We start from the raw sequence: 22,950 nt of genomic DNA on the forward strand, positions 1-22,950 counted from the left end.
TTGCGCATGCGTACTAAGCGGATTTTCATTGCGATGCGATGAAAAATACCGAGCGAACGACTCGGAATGAGGGCCATTAATTCTAATTCTATGCACAGGGTGTTCTGTAGTTATGTTTCAAAAAGTATACAGCCTGTAGGGGCTGCACCTATTGCTATAATATTGCAGGGCAATAGAGACAAATGTTGTCTAGCTCTTTTCAGCTATTTGTACCTTTTAAATAGCCATTAAAGCTGAATGGTATGTAATAGCTTTTAATTATCACCAGTACTTTGATTATTAATATTGGTGGTCAATCCGAGTTGTTCGCTCGTTGCCGATTTTCGCTATATTGCGATTTTCCGCTTACTGCGCATGTGCAATGTCCGTAGTGCGACTGCGCCAAGTAAATTTGCTATTAAGTTAGGTATTTTACTCACGGCATTACGAGGATTTTTCTTCGTTCTGGTGATCGTAATGTGATTGACAGGAAGTGGGTGTTTCTGGGCGGAAACTGGACGTTTTGTGGGTGTGTGTGAAAAAACGCTACCGTTTCTGGGAAAAACGCAGGAGTGGCTGGAGAAACGGGGGAGTGTCTGGGCGAACGCTGGGTGTGTTTGTGACGTCAAACCAGGAACGAAACTGACCGAACTGATCGCAATGGCAGAGTAAGTGTCGAGCTCATAAACTGCGAAGAAATTTCTACTCGCAATTTTGCAAATCTTTCATTCGCAATTCTGCTATGCTAAAATACACTCCCAGAGGGCGGCGGCTTAGCGTGTGCAATGCTGCTAAAAGCAGCTTGCGAGCGAACATCTCGGAATGAGGGCCATTGTACAAATATCCTGAGTACATAATATATTGTACACACATATACTGGAACATTTTAATATAAATGTTCTTAGTACACCTTGAGTTCTTCTGTAATTATGTTTCAGAAATGTATACAGCCTGTAAAAGCTGCACCTGTAGTTACAATATTATAAGGCAATGAACACAATTGTTGTCTTACTTTTTCCAGCAAAATGTGTCATTCAGATAACCATTCAAGCTGGATGGTGTATTTCTGTCATCTATTGTCCCCTTTGTCTAAAATGATCCTATCTTTAGGGTAAGTACAGTATGTTTACATTTATTATGTCACAACTGATGACATTACCTTCTAATTGGTGGCTTTTGTTATTACCGTAACATATAAACCTCCCCAACCAATGTCCTATTTTAAAGGTGAATTGTCCAGTATTAAGTGCTTTGTACTTGACCTTATTGTCCCATTCAACAAATGGGAAAATACATATATATGTGTTACATGACTATTGTATGTGAGAACTTCACTCTTTACCCATATAGAAAGGGTAGGTTAATTTCCGATTTCAGTAAACATTCCCATGTATGGAACCAGTACAATGTACATAGGTGGTCATTCCGAGTTGTTTGCTCGGTAAATTTCTTCGCATCGCAGCGATTTTCCACTTAGTACGCATGCGCAAAGTTCGCACTGCGACTGCGCCAAGTAAATTTGCTATAAAGTTAGGTATTTTACTCACGGCTTTTTCTTCGTTCAGGCGATCGTAATGTGATTGACAGGAAGTGGGTGTTATTGGGCGGAAACAGGCCGTTTTATGGGCGTGTGGGAAAAAACGCTACCGTTTCTGGGAAAAACGCGGGAGTGGCTGGAGAAACGGAGGAGTGTCTGGGGAACGCTGGGTGTGTTTGTGACGTCAAACCAGGAACGACAAGTACTGAACTGATCGCACTGGCAGAGTAAGTCTCGAGGTACTCAGAAACTGCACAGAGAAGTTTTTTCGCAATATTGCGAATCTTTCGTTCGCAATTTTAAGAAGCTAAGATTCACTCCCAGTAGGCGGCGGCTTAGCGTGTACAATGCTGCTAAAATCGGCTTGCGAGCGAACAACTCGGAATGAGGGCCATAGTTTCATTAGTCCCAATTTGCTCATTTTCTGTACCATATATTATTTTTTATTACACTTCAATAGACATTTGTTTTGATATCTCTTCCTATTTTGTTTTAATAACTATGTGAATTGTTTATTAACAATCCACAAATACTGGAAGCAACTGTTTGATAAAAGTACAGTCTTGACATGAGGCCTAGATCTCTAGAACTCTCAGATTTCCATGTATATAATTCCCTCCACTGGGGAATAGTATGATGTGTATTTAGGTTTTAAAGGGTTACCTATAGATATCCCAATTTCTGGTGCTACTCAAATATCTACAAGAATGTTGAGGTCCCATGGAGTAATGCTATTCATGAGAAAAATATGTCTTGATCCTCTCTTCAACAGTTCCTTATTTTTGTCTTCACCTCTGATCCCCAATTCTACTTTTTTCCAGGCCAAAGACCATCATTTTCTCTGGGTCCCCTTTATGTTCTCTTAAGAAGTGCCTGGCCACACTTGTGAGTTGTTTTAAATTTTCATGCTCCTTTGCTGCATTAACTTTAATAAAAGTGTTCTTGTATATTGGTGGCCAAGGCGTAGCTACCATAGGTGCATATGTACATCATACTGTGAATTGGGGATGCTATGTTGTATAATGTGTACTGGTATCCCTAAAATGTGACATAATGTGACCTTGAGCACTATTGGGGTTAATAAAATAGACTACAGAAGCGTTCTATTGCTTTGTTGCTGCATTCTGCAGTGCATGTGCGTGTGCATCATGGCATGCCACAATTAGTCACACCCACCGGTGACCCCATTGTCTGTAATGGATAGTGGGAGCGTGCATAAGAATACAAGCCGCTTTGCTGCGATTTGCAAGAGGACACATCTGTAGGGCACTATTATGGGGGCATAAAATTAACAACTGCTGCAGAGAGGTGTCTCTCTAGAAGCATTGGAACTGGGGTCCATTCAAATTGTTGCTATGGGGACCACAAAGTTCTGGCTATGCCACTGTTGGTGGCAGGTTGGTTTAATGTGATGTATACAAATGTACGCCATTGTGCACACCTAGATACACTTACAATGCATATAATGATGTATTACCAGGGAATACACGCTCTACTCAACCATTTACTTTTTTACACAGACAATTATGAAACCACATACATCTTCATCAGAAAAGCCCTCTGTCAGCAACCTGTGTGCAACAAAGTGTCCATCTGTAGCCCCGTGAGAGGAATGGTATCTCCCGCCGGACAGAGAAGCCATCTTCTTGAGGAATTCATTTCCTGTTCTAATTGGAGACGGAAGAGGAAAATCATAAGCAAATACACAGTTTAAGGCTCAGCTTTAGCATTTGTACAGTGTTCACATAAAAATAATATATATACATTGCTTCATAATGATGTATTTACTAATATGTACTGTTTATATTTAGTTGCTGTATCTATTACAATTGACCATACCTTCCAACTGTCCTGGTCTGCGGGCCGCAGTGTACAGCATTGTGTGCTCCCGCATGCGCACCGCGTCTATTCACAGGAGAGATGGATGCCTCCTACCAGCAGCACCAGGAGCACTGGGCATGCCCCCACAGTGCCGGAAAATGGAGGCTGTAGCTCCTGGTTTTACTGTGAAGCCACACCCCTTTCATTGAGGCCATGCCCTCTTTTTTTGCACAGAAGTCCTGAGTTCATCATGCAAAATGCTGTTACATTTTATGATTTCAAAGTTGTAATGTGTCTAATGCTCATTTTGGCTACGCTACAGGATAGTGTAGGCCTGTACAGGGCTGGATTAAGCCCTCAGCCCTCAGGGGAGCCCCAGGGCACCTAAGACAAGACTTCAGGCTGCCGTGGCAGGAGGGATCCACGCTGCCGAGGGAGGAGTGCGGCTGTGCATACGGCTTCCTTCCCCCTCCTCTCGGGCAGCACTGTCAGGGACTGAGTCAAGCAATCTCCAGCCTCTGGTGCCAGCAGCATCTATCCTTGCAGCAGTGGAGGCTGGAGATTGCTTGACTCAGTCCCTGACAGTGCTGCCCGAGAGGAGGGGGAAGGAAGCCACATGCACAGCCGAACTCTTTCCCTGGCAGCATGGATCCCTCCTTCCCCAGCAGCCTGGAGAGTGGCAACAGAGCTCCATCTGGGGGGCCCCTTAAGACAGGGGGCCCGGTTACTGACCTCCCCCATCCCCTTAATCTGGCTCTGGGCCTCTGTACGTTCTAATGCTCTGGTTGTATGCAGGTTGGTCTAAACCATAATTGCCTACTCTCCCTGAACGCCTGGGATGCTCCCGAAAAACCGGGTGGCGCTCCCGACTTCTGGAAAAGTGGGCAAGTCTCTCAGAGCCAGCCGTTGCTGCAAGTTAACCGCCTACTTACCAAGTGAAGAGGGTGGTCCCAGCAGCTGATGATGTGCGCTGAATCGCGTCATCATAGCGATGCCCCCCGCTGTACATGTCTCAGCATTGTATAGTGGGGGGGCGTGGCCATAATAATGGGATCGCAGCCACCCCTCTCCCGTACTGCCTCCTATACGATGCCCCTGGCCCCTATGATCATCACACCGCACCACACTGCCCCCCCTGCTGTGCCAACCTGGCTGCTCTCTCCTGGAAGGGGCCGCTAGAAAGTTAGCAACCATGGCCTAAACCCATGGGCATGATCATCTCAGCTACAGACTAGTCTAGTCCTATAAGAACTATTTAGCTCAGTTTGGGTCTATCCTACTTCAGTTCTGTAACCGTCTGAGTGTGCTACAGACTGGATACATCTGCATACCTTTCTGATGTGTTCAAAGAAATAGTGTTCACTTTAATATTGTGAGGCTTTAGAAGATGTTCTGCCAGCAAGAGGTTATAGCTAATGTCCGGCTTCCCATCTGTCACGAGGTAGAGACTTTGCACATCCGGATAAGTGAAACCTTTCTAAAATACAATAAAACAAAATCTAGGTTAGAGTTTATGAGGCGTTACAGAAAAACCCCTCTCCTCCAAAGTAAGTCACTTTTGCTTTTAAGCTAGCTGAGATTCTCATAGAAAAGGAGGTGATTCTATTAGATGTGAGTTGTCTCCCACATTATGTTCTGTGCATAGCAGTAACTATAGTGGGTGCAGGGGGTGCCATTGCTATGGGGCCCAGATGCATAGGGAGCTCCAGACCCAAGTCATATAGTTGTCTACCAAGGTCCCAGAATGAGCTGCTAACCAATTGTACACACATAGGTGGCAGTCTGTGTCTCTGCCTCTCTCTCAGTAATGCCCCACACTGATATGACCCATCTCCTGTATTCCTGTTCCCCTTCACAGACACAGTGAGCCCGACACTATCACAGTAGGCTTCTCCAGCATTTGTGAAGTGAGCTATGGGGTGGGGATTCGGCTCTGATTAGGACTCCCCCAGAAAGAGACATGGTGCTGAAATTAAGACCTCCACACAAAGTGGAATTTCATGCATTAGGGTTGTAGGAGCTGGCTTGTCCCCCCCAAGTCTCACTACTGTATAAATTGCAATATTTTTTTTAGTCCTGCAGGCTGTATAGATGTGGTGCTGTTGTGTAAGATTCCAAGCTGCCAATAGGAATGGAGCACATGAAGCGTCACCATCGGTGAAGTGTCACCATACAGTGAAGTTATGCACTTTGGGATTAAAAACAAACTTGCATCCTTCATACTTAATGGGGAAAATATAGGGGTAGCAGTAGTGGAAAAAGATTTGGGGGTGCTCATAGATAATAGGCTTAATAACAATATACAATGTCAAAATGCAGCAGAGAAGGCAAGTAAAGTCCTTGCATGCAGAAAACGGGGCATTGAGACAAGGGACGAGGATGTAATCCTGCCGCTGTACAAAGCATTAGTACGTCCGCATCTGGAATATTGTGTTCAGTTTTGGGCACCATATTATAAAAAAGATATAGGGAAACTCGAAAGAGTGCAAATGCGTGCTACTTAGCTGATAAAAGGGTTAGAGACACTGGAGTACGAGGAAAGACTTACTAGGTTAAATATGTATTCCCTTGAAAAGAGGAGACTAAAGAGGAGACATTACTAATATCTTCAAATATGTAAAGGGTCAATACAAAGAGTTAGCAGGGGATTGATTTATTAAAAGAAGTCTGTATAGGACATGTGGGCACTCGCTGAGGCTAGAGGAGAGAAAATTCCGTACAAATCGTAGGAAAGGGTTCTTCACCGTAAGAGGAATAGGGATTTGGAACTCCCTGCTGGAGAAGATAATAATGGCGCACTCTGCAAATGCATTTAAAAACGGATTGGACAGTTTTCCAGCTGAGGAAAGTATCCAAGGCTATAACATTTTATATATTGACATTATGTATATGGGAGTGATACGAAATATAGTTGTCAATAGGTACGAAACCATTATTTTGGCTGGTGCATTATAACGTGCACTGCTTAATACAGAATACAGGTTGCACCCGATGGGCTTTTTGCCTCTTTTCAACCTCATTAACTATGTTACTATATTACAGTGAAAAATGAAACATAACATTATATTACCTAGGTCTCATAGAACACTACTATAGGCCAGAACATTACTTAGGGCAATATTATGGGGCATAACATTACCTAGAACACTACTATGGGGCATAACATTACCTAGGTCACTACTGTGGGGCATAACATTACCTAGAACACTACTATAGGCCATAACATTACCTAGGGCAATACTATGGGGCATAACATTACCTAGGGCACTACAATGGGGCATAACATTACCTAGGTCACTACTGTGGGGCATAACATTACCTAGGGCACTACTATGGTGAATAACATCACCTAGGACATTACTATGGGGCATATCATTACCCAGGGCATTACTATGGGGCATAACATTACCTAGGACATTACTACTGTGTATATCATTACCTAGGGCACTACTATGGGGAATTACATTACATAAGGCACTATTATGGTGCATAACATTACCTAGGGCACTACTGTGGGGCATAATATTACCAAGGACACTACTATGGGGCATAACATAACCTAGGACATGGGATCCGGAATACTTTTGATAGACACTGTCTAGATAGACAGTCAAGTGGTCGGCATGATTTTGTCAACAGGGTCAAAAGGTCGACAGGGTCAAAAGGCAGACAGGTCAAAAAGTCGACAGGTTCAAAAGGTCAATATGGCAATGGTTGACATACATATGGTCGACACAAATGTTTTTTGGGTATTTCACCTTTTTTTTAAACTTTTGCTTGGTTTACCATCCATGTGGACTATGACTGCGAATAGTAACCTGTGCCGAATGCAGCGGTAGCGGAGCGAGGCACCTTGTTCAAAGTGTGGTGTGCGAAGCAAGCTTACAAGGATTTACGTTACCATTAATTAGCGTCACAGGTGATAAAACATACAAAATTACACCACAAATAAAACTAAAAAAACTTGTGTTGGCCTTTTTTGTGCTGACATTTTTACCCTGTCGACCTTTTGACTCTGTCGAACTAATGCCTGTTGACCATATGGTGTTGACCTATTGACTGTCTATCTAATAACTGTAGAGCTTCTATACCATACCCCTAGGACACTACTATGATGCATAATATTACCTAGGACACTACTATGGGGAATAACATTACGTAGAGCCCTACTATAGTGCATAATATTACCTAGGGAAACACTATGAGACAAAACAATAACTAGGGCACTACCATGGGGTATAAAATAAACAACTGCTGCAGGCGGGTGGTATTCAGTATGCCGGCTGTTGACATCCCGGTGCTCAGTATACCGGCGCCGGAAATCCCAACACCCGGCATACCGACAACTATTCTCCCTGTTGGGGGTCCACGACCCCCCTGGAGGGAGAATAAATAGCGTGGAACATGTAGCGCGCCACTGTGCCCACAGCGTGGCGAGCACATGTGTGGCGAGCGCAGCGAGCCCGCAAGGGGCTAATTTGCGCTCGCCCAGCTGTCGGTATGCCAGAGGTCGGGATCCCGGCGCCGGTATGCTGTCCACCAGGATCCCAGCCCGCCAGCATACCATACTATACCCCTGCAGACAGAGGTGTTTTCTAGAAGCAGTAGCACTGGGGTCCCATCAAAATTATGCTATGGGGCCCATAATGTTCTGGCTACGTCCCTGTTTGTGTGTGTAATACACCCATAGTAATTCACTTTCAAGATCTGTTGGAAGTATTGCATGTGCAAACGGGACTTCTTTTTGGTAATGTTTATTCTGACCACCCAGGAGTACAAGCAAAATAAGCAGGCGTAGGTAAATGATCGTAGCACATCTACGATTAACTCTAAATTAGCCCCCATGTGCACTGCAGGGATGGCAGATATAACATGTGCAGAGAAATTTAGATTTGGGTGGGTTATATTGTTTCTGTGCAGGGTAAATACTGGCTGCTTTATTTTTACACTGCGATTTTAGATTTCATTTTGAACACACCCCACCCAAATGTAACTCTCCCTCTCTGCACATGTTATATCTGCCCCCCGCGCAGTGCACATGGTTTTGCCCATATTCTAACAAATTTGCTGTTGCGATCAGATCTGAATTAGGGGGGTCATTCTGACCTGATCGCTCGCTGCCGTTTATCGCAGTGCTGCGATCAGGTCAGAAGTGCGCTTGCCCTGGCGCACTACATGGCTGACAGCCGACGGCTGACGTTGCCTAGCAATCGCCTCTGCCTGATTGACAGACAGAGGCGGTCGCTGAGCAGGAGGGAGCGGCACGGCGGCGTTTGGCCGCCATTTTGTGCGCGGGTCCGGCCAACACAGACGTCACAGGCAGCCTCTGCGACCCAGGTAGCGACGAGTAGCTCCCGCCCAGCACGCAAAAGCTGCGTTGGCCAGGAGCTACTCCTGAAGTACAAAAGCACTGCCGCTGTGCAATGCTTTTGTACTTCAGCAACGGGGCAAAGGGCGGGCTAGCCCTGTGCTGGGGCGTCCCCCCCGCATGTCAGTGTGGATGATCGACGCTGTGCTACATTTAGCTACGATCAGGTCTGAATCACCCCCTAGGCCCATAGTCCTTTGCTCCAACTAGTTAGCAATATTCTGCCAAATGTATGATCACCAGGTTCACAACAGGACATTCAAGATCTTCCCCTCTAGAAATGACCTCACAGCTAATGCAGTATTCTATAATTGAATGGAAATGTCTGGTCACCAAGAAATCCAGCCACATGTGTGTAAATAAACTGTTTAGACTCTGCACTCTGACCTATAGGGTGATAATGGAGGCCGTAAGAGCTGCTACTCTGTAGAGCAGGGGTGGGGAACCTCAGGCCCGAGGGCCGTATAAGGCCCTCAAAGCCACTTGATCCGGCCCGGCCAGGCTCACCTAAACGAGAGGAGATGCAGAGCGCCTGCTGAGATTTTACCACCAGCGGGTGCCTGGCTCCTCAGCAGCAGCCGGACGCAGGAGCTCACTCCTGAGCTCCAGCTTCTGGCTCAGGCAGTGTACATGTGTGGCTGTGCGGCGCTATGGGAAGAGATGTCATGACATTTCTTCCATAGTTCTGAGGAGAGGGAGGGAAGCGGTCCGAAGCATGAGCAGGGCTGGTGAGCATTGTGGGGTTTTTCTTTTAATGTGTGTGTGTGTGTGTGTGTGTGTGTGTAAGCGGCGATACTAGGGGGCATATCTAATGGGGCATAACTACAGGGGGCATATTTAATGGGGCATAACAACTGACGGGGCATATCTAATGGGCCAAAACAACTGACAGTGGGCATATCTAATGGGGCATAACAACTGACTGGGGGCAAATCTAATCGGGTATAACAAGTGATTGGGGCATAACTACTGACTGGGGGTAGTCTAATTTCTAAGTTGATAATTTTTGTATGGCCCCCGGAGGATTTTATAAATATCCAAATGGCCCTTGGTAGAAAAAAGGTTCCCCACCCCTGCTGTAGAGATACGTAAGTCGTAATGTTTAGATGTTTTAATAAACAAAGTGCGATCTGTCTAATTGTAGTGACAAAGACCTGCACATGTTTCATGATGTAAGTTATTATACCAAAAGTCATGATAAGTGATAAGGGTAGTTGTATAAAGGTAATGTGACCCTCCTGTCTCAGTTCAAAATTCACCAACCTCCACAGCATGGAACATGCAGGTGTTCCCGCGAGGCTGTAGCCTGGATAGCCATTGCACAGCATCCTGGCACGCTTCATCAGTGGCTTCCACCAAACACTCTTGCCACGGCTCAATGTTTTCCGCAAAGCTTATCATATTGAAGCTGCATAAGAAATGAGTAACAATGGTAGTTATTTACAAACCCAACATTATTCAGTACGCATCACTTCAATTTCTGTTGGAACCTTGTGCACTGTGGGCCTGATTCAGAAGTGGACGCAGGTGAGATTGGTACTGCGTCATCAGTACCATTGGATATGAGAAGTCATGTTAATGCATCAGAAGGCGTCTTTTGTAAAAAAGAGGCCCACTGCCGGCTTCTCTGATCAGCTGCCTGCATCCAAGGAAGCAGCATCAGATTACCATCGTGGCCATTGCATGGGTATGCAGCCATTGGGATACGCAATGCTGCCGGTGGGTGTTTGAGTACAAATCCAGCCTGTAGCCGCAGCATACACATTCGCAGCTGTAAAAGTATGTGTACATTTCTGAATCAGGCCCATAGTCTGCTGCAGCTTTACCTACTTTCATGAGTAAACCATTATTTACAGCTTGAGAATGTGCTCGTTTCCCAAGTAATGTCTTTTTCATTTATTTTACAGTTATCCAAACAGAATATTGGGGCTCATTCAGGGGCGGTCGGATTTGCTATCACTGCTGCTTCCTTGGAAGCAGCAGTGATAGCACCGTATGTAAATGCAGCAAGACGCGTCTATTACATGCAGACGCCTCCTGCTGCAGTAGTGATCTGAGCTGCGTCCTAGATGGTGAGCTCACAGAGCATATGCGCTGTGGGCAGGGTATCTCACCTAGTTACGGCCCTGGCACTCGTCCTGTGCAAACCTGGCTGCGGCATTGCATCGTTCTGCTATATTAGCTACCATCCTCTGTTCTAGCAAAACATAACCCATCTGCTATTCGTTACAGGCTTAAAGATCACGTGCCACCTCTTATTAGAGGTTATTGCTACAGCGTAAATCTAAATGGATTTTTTCGTTAGGCACAGTCTCTTTTTTTTTACAGGTACCCGTGGATTCTACAGGAAAGGGGACGTAATTGGCTGCGTGGGATGTAGGTAAGTATTTTTAAGTGTGTATGAGTGTGTAAGTGTGTGTTAATAAAATGTAACTTTCACGGTGTGTGTTTATTGTAATATTTCTTTTGTTGTAGAACTACAGGTACCAGTGGGTCTTTTAATGCCCCGCATGCTGGTACTTGTGTTTCTCCAAGTACCAGCATGTGGGGGAGGCTTGCTGGGACCTGTGGTTCCACAGCAAAAAAACAATATAATTTTTTTTTTTCTTCATATTTTATGGCTATCAGCATGCCCCCCCCCCCCCCCAAGGGTGCCAGGGACAGCCTCGGGCCTTTATTATACAGGTCAACACTCTCCCAGGGAACCCCAGCCAGGGCTGACTAGTTGGATAGTGATGCTGCTGGCGCAGGGAACTATATAAATGTGTCCCCCCGGCTGCGGCATTACCTCCCTGGCTGGTGGAGCCCGGTGCTGGTTTCAAATATACGGGGGACCCATTCTTCTGTTTTCGCCCTTATTTTTGGAACCAGGACCGGTCCAAGAGCCCGGTGCTGGTTGTTAAAATACGGGGGAATCCCAGTCAATTTTTTTCCTGTATTTTTGCAACCTGGACCGGCTCAAAGAGCCCGTGGCTGGTTATGCTTTTGGGGGGGACCTGCACGTCTTTTTTTTTTTTTTTTTTTTAACTCTTTCTTTACTTTTACGACAGGAAAATGCACAGATCTCACTGATCTGTGCATGCTTCTGTCAAAATTTGCACCTTGTAATGCAACTCGCATTACAAGGTGCAAATTTAACCATTAGGTTTAAGGTCTGTATTTGCACCAGATCTGGCATGCAGGTAGAGTTTTTAACTAAAAACTCACACTGCATTACATTTGCAAGTTGCGGCACCAACTCACACCTTCTCAAAGTGCTAGAAGGTGCGAGTTGGAACGTGACTACGAACTCGCACCACATTACATCCGAAGATTTAAACTGCTGGACTAAAACATGGATATTCCTCAGTTATGAACTGTAATGTTTAAGTTTGCTACAGCCTGGGTTATGATGTGTACACACAATGATGATGGATCAGAGGTGTGGCTTATTTGACGACATAACTTATATTTGTTAAGTGTATAGACACGGAGACAGGGCCGTCTTAACAGCAGTGTAGGCCCCTGGGCACAGCAATGCACTGGGCCCCCTACCCATCCTCCAGCGGTAGGGGCGGGTGGCGCTATCAGCGCAGCTTTGATGTCCCGCGGGCGGTAAGGGGTGTTCTATCTTCCGCTCAGCATGTAGGACCTGGAACAGTAATTTCTGCTAATTACTCCTTTACTGCACAGATGGGGCTAAACTGTAGAAGGGGGCATTGGGCTGAATGAAAAAGCCCTGGTACATGACTTCCAGGGTGGTAGGGGGTGTATAATACGTAGGGGAGGGGTGGATAGTGGAGTTTGCTTAATATTTATCATTTTCCGGTGGGAGGGCATCTTGCTTGACTGCAGATATCTCAAGTTCCTGAAAATATATTTCTTAGCTTTGAATGGGATAAAAAACTAGAGAGTTCCACCTTTCAGAAGGTTCTGGGGACTTGGGGATCAGAGTTCAGGAGCCAAAGCAATTCACCAGCGAAAATCTAAAACTGCATATAAGGCGTGTGGAGCTGGAGCAGGGACCTGCTGCTTGAAGGCTGATATCTCTGGTTCTGGGCATAGTAGAGACAAGCTGACAGTCTCCACCAAAAGGGTAGAGTCACAGCTTTTGGCTTATACCCTCAGAAACACTGTAAATCAGACAGTCACAGAACCCAAGATATGAGACTGGGAAGAGCAATTAACAGGCTTGGTTGGGGACCACTGCTTTCAAGTCAGATATCTCCGGTTCCCTAGGGCCGATTTTCAAAAATCTGGTACCACTGGAAAGAGGGGACCCTTAGCTATCAGCCTAGGGCCCTTATACTCCTGGGGCCCTTGGGCAAGATCCCATTGAGCCCATACGAAAAGACGTCCCTGCACGGAGACAGAGTTAATGATTACGTAATGCTAATGTTTCTCTTTTACCCCTTCAATCAACATCTTTGAGCCTGGATGGATGGATGGACAGGCCTGCCCGAAGGGGACAGAGTCTGAAACACAGCTGTTTGAGCATGCATCATTTGGGAAGTATTTATTTATTTATTAGTTTATTTATTTGTTTAACAATATATTTATTGAATAAGGTCAACACAGAACACAGTCAGAAAGACAAGCAAACATCTTAGAAAATACAAATATTCTGAAACCAGCAGAATCAAAAGCCTAAAAGAAATCTATAGTAATCCGATTACAATATGCAACATGTGTTGCCGTGGGACCCACTTTTATAAATAGAGGGCAACAACAGAAAAAAAAGGGGGATAGATGGAGGGAGAGGGGAAGGGAAATGGCATGGCTAGAACCATATAAAGAGAAGGGGAAAGGGAGGGAAAAGAAAGGCAGGAAAGAAGGTTTACGTGAATGGAGAACTAGCTTTGAAGAAGGACAATCAGGGACCCCAAAGCTTTTCAAAGGGCTTAGAGGAGTGTTTGATAATACTAGTAGATACGCTGAACCAGCCAGACCCTGGTAATGACTGAAGCAAGGGTGGGTGAAAGGAGCTGCTTCCAATCAGCTGTCAACTAACAAGTGGCAGCTGAGAGAACATGCCTAATAAGTTTATTTTGATGGTACGTGGCCTCTGGGATAGGCAGAGGTAGGAGAAAAAATTTAGGATCTAGGGGGATCGAGAGTTGGAGAATCAAAAAAATCAAAATCCTAATATCCGACCAGAAACCAGTTAGCTTAGGACAGCTCCACCATATATGGAGAAATATGCCTTCTAATGTGCAACCACGTTAGGGCGTCGGGAAACATCTTTATCAGCCGGGAAGGAACCAAGTACAATCTATAGAGGATTTTGTAGGCATTCTTTTATCCTTACACAAAGTGAGCTAGAGGCAGCTTCCCCCCTAATTTCAGTTCAATCATCAGGAACTAAGGTCTCACCCAGGTTCTGTTCCCATGCCAACTCATGAGGGCCTTGTGAGGGCAATTAGGTGAGTGAAAGCTCAGAATAAGGAAGAATTAAATCCAGCTGTGGAGGACTGATGTAGGGAAAACAATTCAAAAGATGTCAGGAGGCGACAAACAAAACGGTGTTAAACTGAGCCATTAAAATTTCTTAGCTGTAGGTATTGGAAAAAGTTTTTAGAAGGGATAACGGGATTTTGACACCTACCAGTAAATCCCTTTCTCGTAGTCCATAAGGGACTACCAACCTGGGGCCATCTACTCAGTCCTTTCGGACTAACAGGTTCAGATCAAGAGCCAGGGGTGCCTCTAATGCGACACGAGGCACCAGAGGTAAGGCAAGAAAACCAGCTACTGCCAGTTCTGAGGAACCAAGCACCAGTATCCCTTATGGATCCTACCGGTAAATCCCTTTCTCGTAGTCCATAAGGGATACTGGATGCCCGCCTCAGTGCGTTGCCTTGTCTGCAGGTTCTTGGTTGAAGTTTACCTGTTCAGTTTTGCTGCTGTTACCAGCCATTGCTGGTTGTTTTATGTTATGGTGTGCTGGTGTATGAATCTCACCACTTGTTGTTATGTTCCTTCTCTCAAGTATGTCCTTTCTCCTTTGGGCACAGTTTTACCTATACTGGCTGTAGGAGGGGGCATAGAGGGAAGAAGCCAGCACACTCAGTTGAAGAAATTTAAAGTGCACCGTCTCCTTTGGACCCCTTCTATACCCATTGTAATAAGTGAACCCCAGTATTCCTTATGGATGCTAGAGAAATTAAATTTGGATTGAATGTCAGAAAAGAGGAAATGTGGACTCGTGGGACAAGTCATTCAGGTATCTAACACCCCCTTTCAGCCAGGTAGAGAATGCTACCCGGGGAAAAAATCCTTAGAATTAAAATAGGGCAATGATTGGAGTAGGAGGTAGAGAAAGGACAAAAGTATGGACATCTGAGTCCCAGAGCGACAAGGAATGGGAGACAATGAGATGGACTCGGGTCTTTTTTGGGCATCGAGCCCAGGGAAGCCAGAGGAGGGAAGCAGGGAAAAGCAGCCCTAGTGCCGCAGCCTAAAGACGAACCCATACTCTAGAGGAACCAAAACTGTTAAATAGGATCCATTGAGCAAGCTCCGCAGAGAGATAATAATGCTTAAAATTAGGAATACCCAGGCAACCCCCCTGTTTAGGTCTTTGGAGAATGAGAAGACGTAGCCAGGGTCGATTACCCGCCCAAATAAATTGCGAGGTGTGGAATTGAAGAAATGTAAAAACGTAAGGGAGGATACAGGTAGGTAAGGTCTGGAAGAGATAAAGGAGCCTAGGGAGAATGGTCATTTTAATGGCGTTAATACGGCCTATCCAGGATATAAATTGGTGGGACCACAAATCCAGGTCTAACCTAATTTGGGACAGAAGATGGGGGAAGTTGGCTTGAAAAGATGTCGGTAGCGTATAGTTATGAATACATTCAGGTACTACATCTTCTGGAGACACCAATTAAATGGAAAAAGGCGTTCTAGGGGGGCTTTATCTTCTTGTGATATATAAAAGTCGAAGACGTCTGTTTTATGTAGGTTAATCTTGTATCTGGAGAAATTACCATATAAATCTAGTTCAGACAGGGTGGGAGATAGTGAAGTGAGCGGATTTGCGATTGACAATAAGACATCATTGGCATATACAGCCAGTTTATGCTGTGTGGACCCAATACAAACCCCAGATATTTCAGAATTAGCTCAGATTCTAGCAGCTGTAGGTTCTATAATGAGAGCGAAAATGAGTGGGGAGAGTGGGCATCCCTGACGTGTACCATTAGAAATTTGAAATGGAGCCGAAGTACAGTAGAACCATTCGTAGAGACAATAGCAATGGGGGGGGGGGGGTTAGTATAGAGTCAATACTCCCTGGAGAAATTTGCCAGAGGAGCCTATGAACTCAAGAACCCCAGACATGAACGGCCAGGAAATACGGTCAAATGTCTTTTCAGCATCTAAAGACGTAATTAGAGAGGGAATTTTCCCGTCATGAATGGAGTGTATTAGGTCAATAGCCCTCCTGGTGTTATCAGGTGCTTGTCTCCCTGGGATAAATCTCACCTGGTCGAGATGAATTAAGGTTGGTAAAAGTTGATTCAGTCTAGTAGCTAGAAGTTTAGCATATAATTTTAAGTCTATAGTACATTGAGTAGGAAAATTGGCCTGTATTTAGAGCAAAGTGGATGGTCTTTCCCGGGCTTCGGTATCACGGTAATGTTAGCATTAGTCGTGGCTGAGTCAAAGGATGCCCCGTCCAATACTTTATTAAACAAATCAGTTAAATAAGTAGTTAAAATCTCAGCAGATTTTTTATAGTATTGTGCCAAAAAACCATCAGGGCCAGGGGCAGAAGAACCTTTGATGAATATAATAGCTGCTCGAACTTCGTCCTGTGTAATATCAGTGTTTAGCGAAGATATTTGGTCCAAAGTAAGTTTGGGGAGAGGGCTATTTGCCTGATACGTCTCTAAATTGCTAAACTGAGGGTAGTCACTAAAAGGAGAAATTGGGAGATTATATAAAGAGGTGTAGAACTCTCTAAATTCATGGACAATTTCAACCGGGTCATAAGTGGTGGAGTACGTTTTGATCGGATCTTATCAATTAAATAAAGGGCTCGTTTCTTTCTCAGCTTTTTAGCCAACATAGAATCAACCTTGTCGGCTTTGTCATAAAAGCGCTGCTGAAGCTTCTGCAGAGTGGCAGTAGCTCTCCTAGAAAGCAGAGTATTTAGCTGACCCCTGATTGATGAGAGCTCAGTTCGCAAAGCAGTCGTAGGGTTACATCTATGACTATCTAGAAGTGCAGAGAGCTGTTGCTCAAGTGAAGTCACCTCTGCAGTTGCATGTTACATGCAGCAGAGGCTGAGCTGATGAGTTGGCCACGAATGGTGGTCTTATGGTCCTCTCACACAATGATAGCCGGAGTGGAATCTGAACAGACTGGAATGCTCACCGGGCTGGATCCGGAATATTAGCATTGAAGAAAGGCAGAGTCCAAATAACAATGGTAGCCGGAGTGGAATCAGAACGGACTGGATCATACAAAGTTACTGGCATGAAGAGCTCAGCACAGAGCTGTTACTTCCTAGATAGAGACTGTTGTACTGACAATTTCTGAGAGCCAGAGGATGGAAGATAAACCCCTGGGTTAACTGGGATGGGCTGAATGGAATAAGGTGGTGCAAGGAAGCGCAGACAGACACATGATTGGCTGTGCTGCAGTCAGATGATCAGGACTTGTCACAGCAGTACTCCAGGCTTAGGCTTTGATGTGGATTGAGGCTTAGTAGGCCCAAACACTAGGAAGCAGACAATATGAATAGACACACTTAAAATTTATACACATTATGCTGAGAGAGCTATACAGGACCAGCATTTACAGACTTTACTGCCAGCTGGATGTGATGAACAGAGAGCCCAGTTGCTGAACACTGGATCTTGACAATTACTCACACAGAGGAATTCCTACTCAGGTGCTAATCAGTAAGTAATCAAGACTGCAATAGTATGTGAAGCAGATGCAGGTTTGCAGAATATGCTGACGTAAAACACAGAACATAAGAAATTCAGTCAGGATTGTGACAAAAAGTTGTTGGGTTAAGTAAAAGCAAATCATCTAGGCACCAACTATGGGGGCGGGGATGTTGTCAGAGGCTCCAGCATGATTAGTCCATGAAAGGGGGGTAATCCCTGCCTGGATAGTCTCAGAGGTCAGCAAGTAAGAGACAAAAATGTGAATAAATGTTATGTGGTGGAGAGAAGTGGTCGAGAGAAGTGGGTGTAGTCACGAGAATTGGCGTTTTTGAGGTGCCAGGAATCATGAAGTTTATACTGTTTGAGCAGGAAAGTTAAAAACAGGGCATCCTTCGAAGGAAGGGAATTTGATTTAAGCATGGAGGGCGTAGATCTATCAAGATTCGGACTAAGGATGATATTGAAGTCTCCTGCTATGATAAGATCATATCCCTGCGCATGCCGCTGAATGCTTCTAAACAATTTACAAAAAAAGGGGCCCTGACTCCGATTTGGAGCATAAACTGAAACAAGAGTGATTTTTGTCGAATGAAGCGAGCCAGTCACTATGAGGAAACGACCTTCTGGGTCTGAGTAGGTGGCAGGGTGCAAGAAAGGAGTTTTGTTGTGAATTAATATTGCAACCCCCCGTTTCTTGAAGTCTGAGGAGGCTAAAAAGTCTGCGGAATTGCTTATCCTGCAACTTAGTTTGTGTACCCATGAGTTTCCTGTAGATACACAATATCAGATTTTTCCCTCCTGCAAGCTTCCAGGGTGACAATATGCTTATGTGGTGAGTTGAGGCTGTTCACATTGATGGAAAGTAATTTCAGGGCCATGGGACCAAGAGAATAATTGCTTCTAAAGAAAAAGTGGTAAGGAAGCTGGAAAAACAAGAAAATATTGTCCTGCCAGACACATTACAGAGAAGAAAAAAGGGGGAAAATGGAAGAGTAGCCACAAATGGAAGAGGATAGTGGGGAAGGGGGGAGAAACCCAACTGGGCGTGAATCCTTAAATATAGGAACCCGTAATGGCCTCAAAATAATAAAAAGCATAATATATGAATAAATGTACCATAAGTACAGGGTGCATGGGCAGATGGGGGATAAGACACCCCACAGTGGGACCAAGGTCCTAAGTTAGAACAACAACAAGAAAAAATAATGCATAAAGGTATCATTCAGATATATTTGTATGGACCAACAAATACCACTTAAAGCTAAACTAGTAAGATAAGGATATCTTACGTAGTCTCGGAGCAGCATGAAAAAACAGCAATGAGATTAACTTCCCAATGGTGAGCCAGGAACTGCAAAGGACATCATCCAAGGGAAGGGATCAGGAAGAAGCGACCAAGAGAAGGTATAATTTTTAAGAATGGAAACATCAGTCTCATGGGGGGTGGCAGCATAACGGTCATGACGTCTGGTAACTGTAGTCCATTCAGGAGCTGGAGGACTTGGACACTGTGGTTTGGATGATGTAGGAGGCGGGGGTGATGATTCAGAATATCCAATTTCGCCAGGAAATCCTGGCCTTGTGCAAGAGATTTCACGGAATACGAAGAATTAGCCATGAACACCTGAAGCTGGAAGGGGAAACCCCAGCGGTATCTGATATTGTGTTGTTGCAGGATAAAAGTAATAGGTTGGAGATCTCTACGCTTCTGAATCGTGGAGGGGGCCAAGTCCTTGAACAACTGGATATCCATGTCCTGATACATGATTACTGGTTTGTCTCTGCTAGCCTGAAGTAACTGCTCTTTCGTACGGAAATAGTGCAATCAGACAATGATATCACTGGGAGGTTGGGCGGAAGATGGTCTAGCTTGGAGGGCCCAGTGGGCTCTATCGATTAGATAGTCCACTGTTGGTCATGAAGAATATGCTGAAAGAGGCCACAAAGGAAGGATTGCAGGTCTGAGGTGGAGACGGTTTCGGACACATTGCGTATTCTAAGGTTGTTCCGGTGGGAACGATTCTAAGCGCTCGCCTGTTTTTGCTTGAGTGATTCGACCTCAGTATGTAATCGCGAGAGTTCCTTATCAAGGGTAACCTGGGAATGGCAGAGACTGTCCGTCTTGGATTCCAAACTATCAGTTCTAGCGCCAAGGGAGGATAGTTTCGATTTAAAGTCATTGACGGCTTTAGTAAGTAAGTTCCTGAGTAAAAGCTGCTTTGACGCCTTTAAGAAGATCAGTCATGACTGCTTGTATTTGTGGATCAATTTCAATATCTGTTGGCAATTGCGAACTAGAGGTGGTAAGTTGATCAGGTAATGGGGAAGTTGGTTTATTTTTACAGCCAAAGAGGGTAGCTATTGAGGCCTGGGTCGATATATTCTGAGACAGAGATGAGGGGGAGGTATGAGGATACTGAGACAAGGGAGCCTCAAATCTTCAACACCTTAAGGGATCTTGCGCTCCGGGAAGTATTTTTATTTTAGGGTTCCTTTTATCTGTACATCTTTATGTAGTGGTTCATCAACCTTATATATTTATTTAGAAGAGCATGAAGATGGCTATCTGCAGCACAGAGTAGGCATGATGGTGCCATAACTGAAAAAGACATGTTGTGACATCTTAGTCTATGGCTTTGGTTAAGGAGTGATACTATGTCAAAGTACCTTGGTGAACGCATCAACAGTCCTGTGTGGAATAGCTAATGTGGAAATTCTACTGCTGTATGGACTTCTGAATTTACTACTGTGTGGACTTAAGCAAATGCTATCCTGTATACTACTTCGCTACTACTCCTGTGTGGAATCAGTGGAAGTTTTGCAGAGTAGAACCCTATGGAATTGTTTGGACTAATCTGCTATCACTGATGTGTGGAATGAGTGAAAAGCTAATTTGTCTTTATAAAGTTATATTATCAATAAAATCTTGATTACAAAGCTTGTTTTTACTTGTAGATAAATGGATTTTGATTAGTTTAATTTGTTAGTAGGTTGGACTGTGATAGTGGTAAGGCCTTTAGTGTGATAAGTAGGGTAACGGTATAAGAGATCTACACTGTCTAGATAGACAGTCAAAAGAGGTTATACAGATTTGGAGGTAGGGCTGATTCGTACTGTGCACCTCGGGAGAGGGGACATTCTGGCACCTATTATGGACCTGACCTATTATTGCCAAGTTCTGATGTTATTGTGTCCACAGGGATTCCCAGAGAAATATTTACTCCAACAGCATGTATATTATCAATTAAAGATGAAGAACTTCTAGATAAATGTGCAAGAAAATACGTCTGTAATCTTTGCACTATCATCAAAGAATGAATTGCCAGGACTTGGCTTGCTTCTCATGGCCCTGTCGTGGCAACATGGAAAGCCTTAGTAAATGATAGCATTTCCCATGAAAAATACATCTACCTGGCAAGAAATGGGGCACAGAGATGTCATGATATTTGGACTAGATGGATTGATTCTCCATATGCTGTCTGATTTGATGCTAATGTGAATGTATTTCCTGGTCTGGAATTATCCGTACCTCCCCGTATTAGTAATTGAAATATATCTCAGAAATGTGGGGATACTATAGAATAACGAATATAGATACTGTTGCCCGACACCTGTGAAAATGTACGTTTCTCCCTCTATAATGGTTATATGTCCATATGTATTATATATAGGAAATTAGTACCTAAGCTACGTCAGCTGTTCTAATAACAACACCACACAGCTCACTTGTAGAAAACATGTCTTTTATTATCTTTTTCGTTTTGTAATGTTTCTGTTATATTGTTATGTAACTTGAAAACTTAATAAAATGTTATTGAATTAAAAATAAAAAAAAGATAGACAGTCAATAGGTCGACACTGACAAAAGGTCGACATGCTTTAGGTTGACACTGACAAAAGGTCGACCCAATAATGGTCGATACATTTTTTTATTTTTTGGGGGGTTAGTGTGGATAGTTTTTCCATCTGGGAGCACAATTTGTAGAAAAATCGGACTCTCACGGGCTCGCTTCGGTCGCCACGCTTCGGGCACAGTGCTTCGCTCGCACAAGTTTGCTAAAGGTTATGATTTGTGACATGTATAGTCAAGTATGGAAAAAGTAAAAAATACATGTAATAAAAAAAAAAAATATGTGTCAACCATATATGTGTCAACCATTGACATGTCGACCAATTTGAACATGTCAACCTGTTGTCAGTGTCAACCTAATGCATTTCCACCTTTTGTTTGTGTCGACTTATTTACCGTCTATCAGACAGTGTAGATCTACAGTCCAGATACCAATAAGAATGGGGGTACTGTCCCTGTTTTGAATATGGGGGGAAGGGAGCCAAAGGGGAGGAGCTGGGACCAGAAGGGGAGGAGTCATGATAAATCATTAAATTGCACCCCCTAAAAGTCTAGATCCGCCCCTGCTGTACTTGTGCTGTATTGCCCTGAACTGTAAGTCACTATTTTCTTCTTTTGCTTATTTGTTTACGTACGCTGTAACTGGCGCTGCGGATCCCTTGTGGAGCCAAATAAAGGATAATAATAATAATAATAGTAATAATAATAATGTGAGCCCCCAGCCAGGAGAAGATCCCAACAATCAGGACACGTGTAGGGGAACAGCTTTCAATACACTAGAAAGAGGAATTGGGAAGGGTGCATATTTGAAGAGACCACAGACATAGCTTCCGTGTCTCTCCGTACCTAATGGACTGTATGTATATAAATTACTATAGCAGTACTGTGTACCCATTACCTAAAAACATTATATTGTTTTTTGGACTTGTGACACTAGTTGTGACATTAAATGTTACCACAATTAATCTCCACCTACCAGATGTTTCTTGCCCTCAGCTGTTCCCACAGGAGTGATGTCAGCCCTTTCTGCAGCTCTGCCAGGAAAGGAGCCATGGAACTGGACGCATCAATAAGTATGCACACCTTATCCTCCAGTATGGTCCCAAACAGTCTGCGACTCCCTGCAATGTCCAGCACAGTGTACACTGTTACATCTCATAGGCGGGTAGCATGTTCAATATCAATACAAGTAAAAAGAACTGCGCTATTCCTATTTACAACTCTATAAGCTGGTTGCTGCCAATGAACAAATGGTGGGCGTACTACAGAGCCCCACTCTGGAATGGACAGGTACGTTAAAGAATTTGTGTTCAGCGCACCCTTAGCTTATATATCAGGATGGTATTCCAACTGAGAACAATATTTATACGTTTGTATAATTAATGAAACTTAATGCTATAATCAGTACACGTTATGAAACTAAAGTACTTAATGCAATTGGTGGAAAAATGTTATATAATATATAATAATGTATACACACTGTATAATATTAAAATATAAATATCTTTATTTAAAA

General features: G+C 44.1%; 1 protein-coding gene across 3 annotated transcripts in view; it reads right to left on the bottom strand.

The window, feature by feature from the left end:
- The window catches only part of VWA3A (von Willebrand factor A domain containing 3A), a 772,281-nt gene that overhangs the window by 462,375 nt on the left and 286,956 nt on the right, over positions 1-22,950 (bottom strand). For all 3 annotated transcript variants that reach the window (XM_063934415.1, XM_063934414.1, XM_063934416.1), the window contains exons 28-31: positions 22,411-22,555; positions 9,969-10,113; positions 4,669-4,814; positions 3,057-3,183 (exon numbers count right to left, since the gene is read on the bottom strand). In XM_063934415.1, the coding sequence (XP_063790485.1) occupies positions 3,057-3,183; positions 4,669-4,814; positions 9,969-10,113; positions 22,411-22,555 (563 nt within the window). The remainder of the gene's footprint in view (positions 1-3,056; positions 3,184-4,668; positions 4,815-9,968; positions 10,114-22,410; positions 22,556-22,950) is intronic.

This window comes from Pseudophryne corroboree, chromosome 7 (genome assembly GCF_028390025.1).
Source record: "Pseudophryne corroboree isolate aPseCor3 chromosome 7, aPseCor3.hap2, whole genome shotgun sequence".
NCBI classification, from domain to species: Eukaryota; Metazoa; Chordata; class Amphibia; order Anura; family Myobatrachidae; genus Pseudophryne; species Pseudophryne corroboree.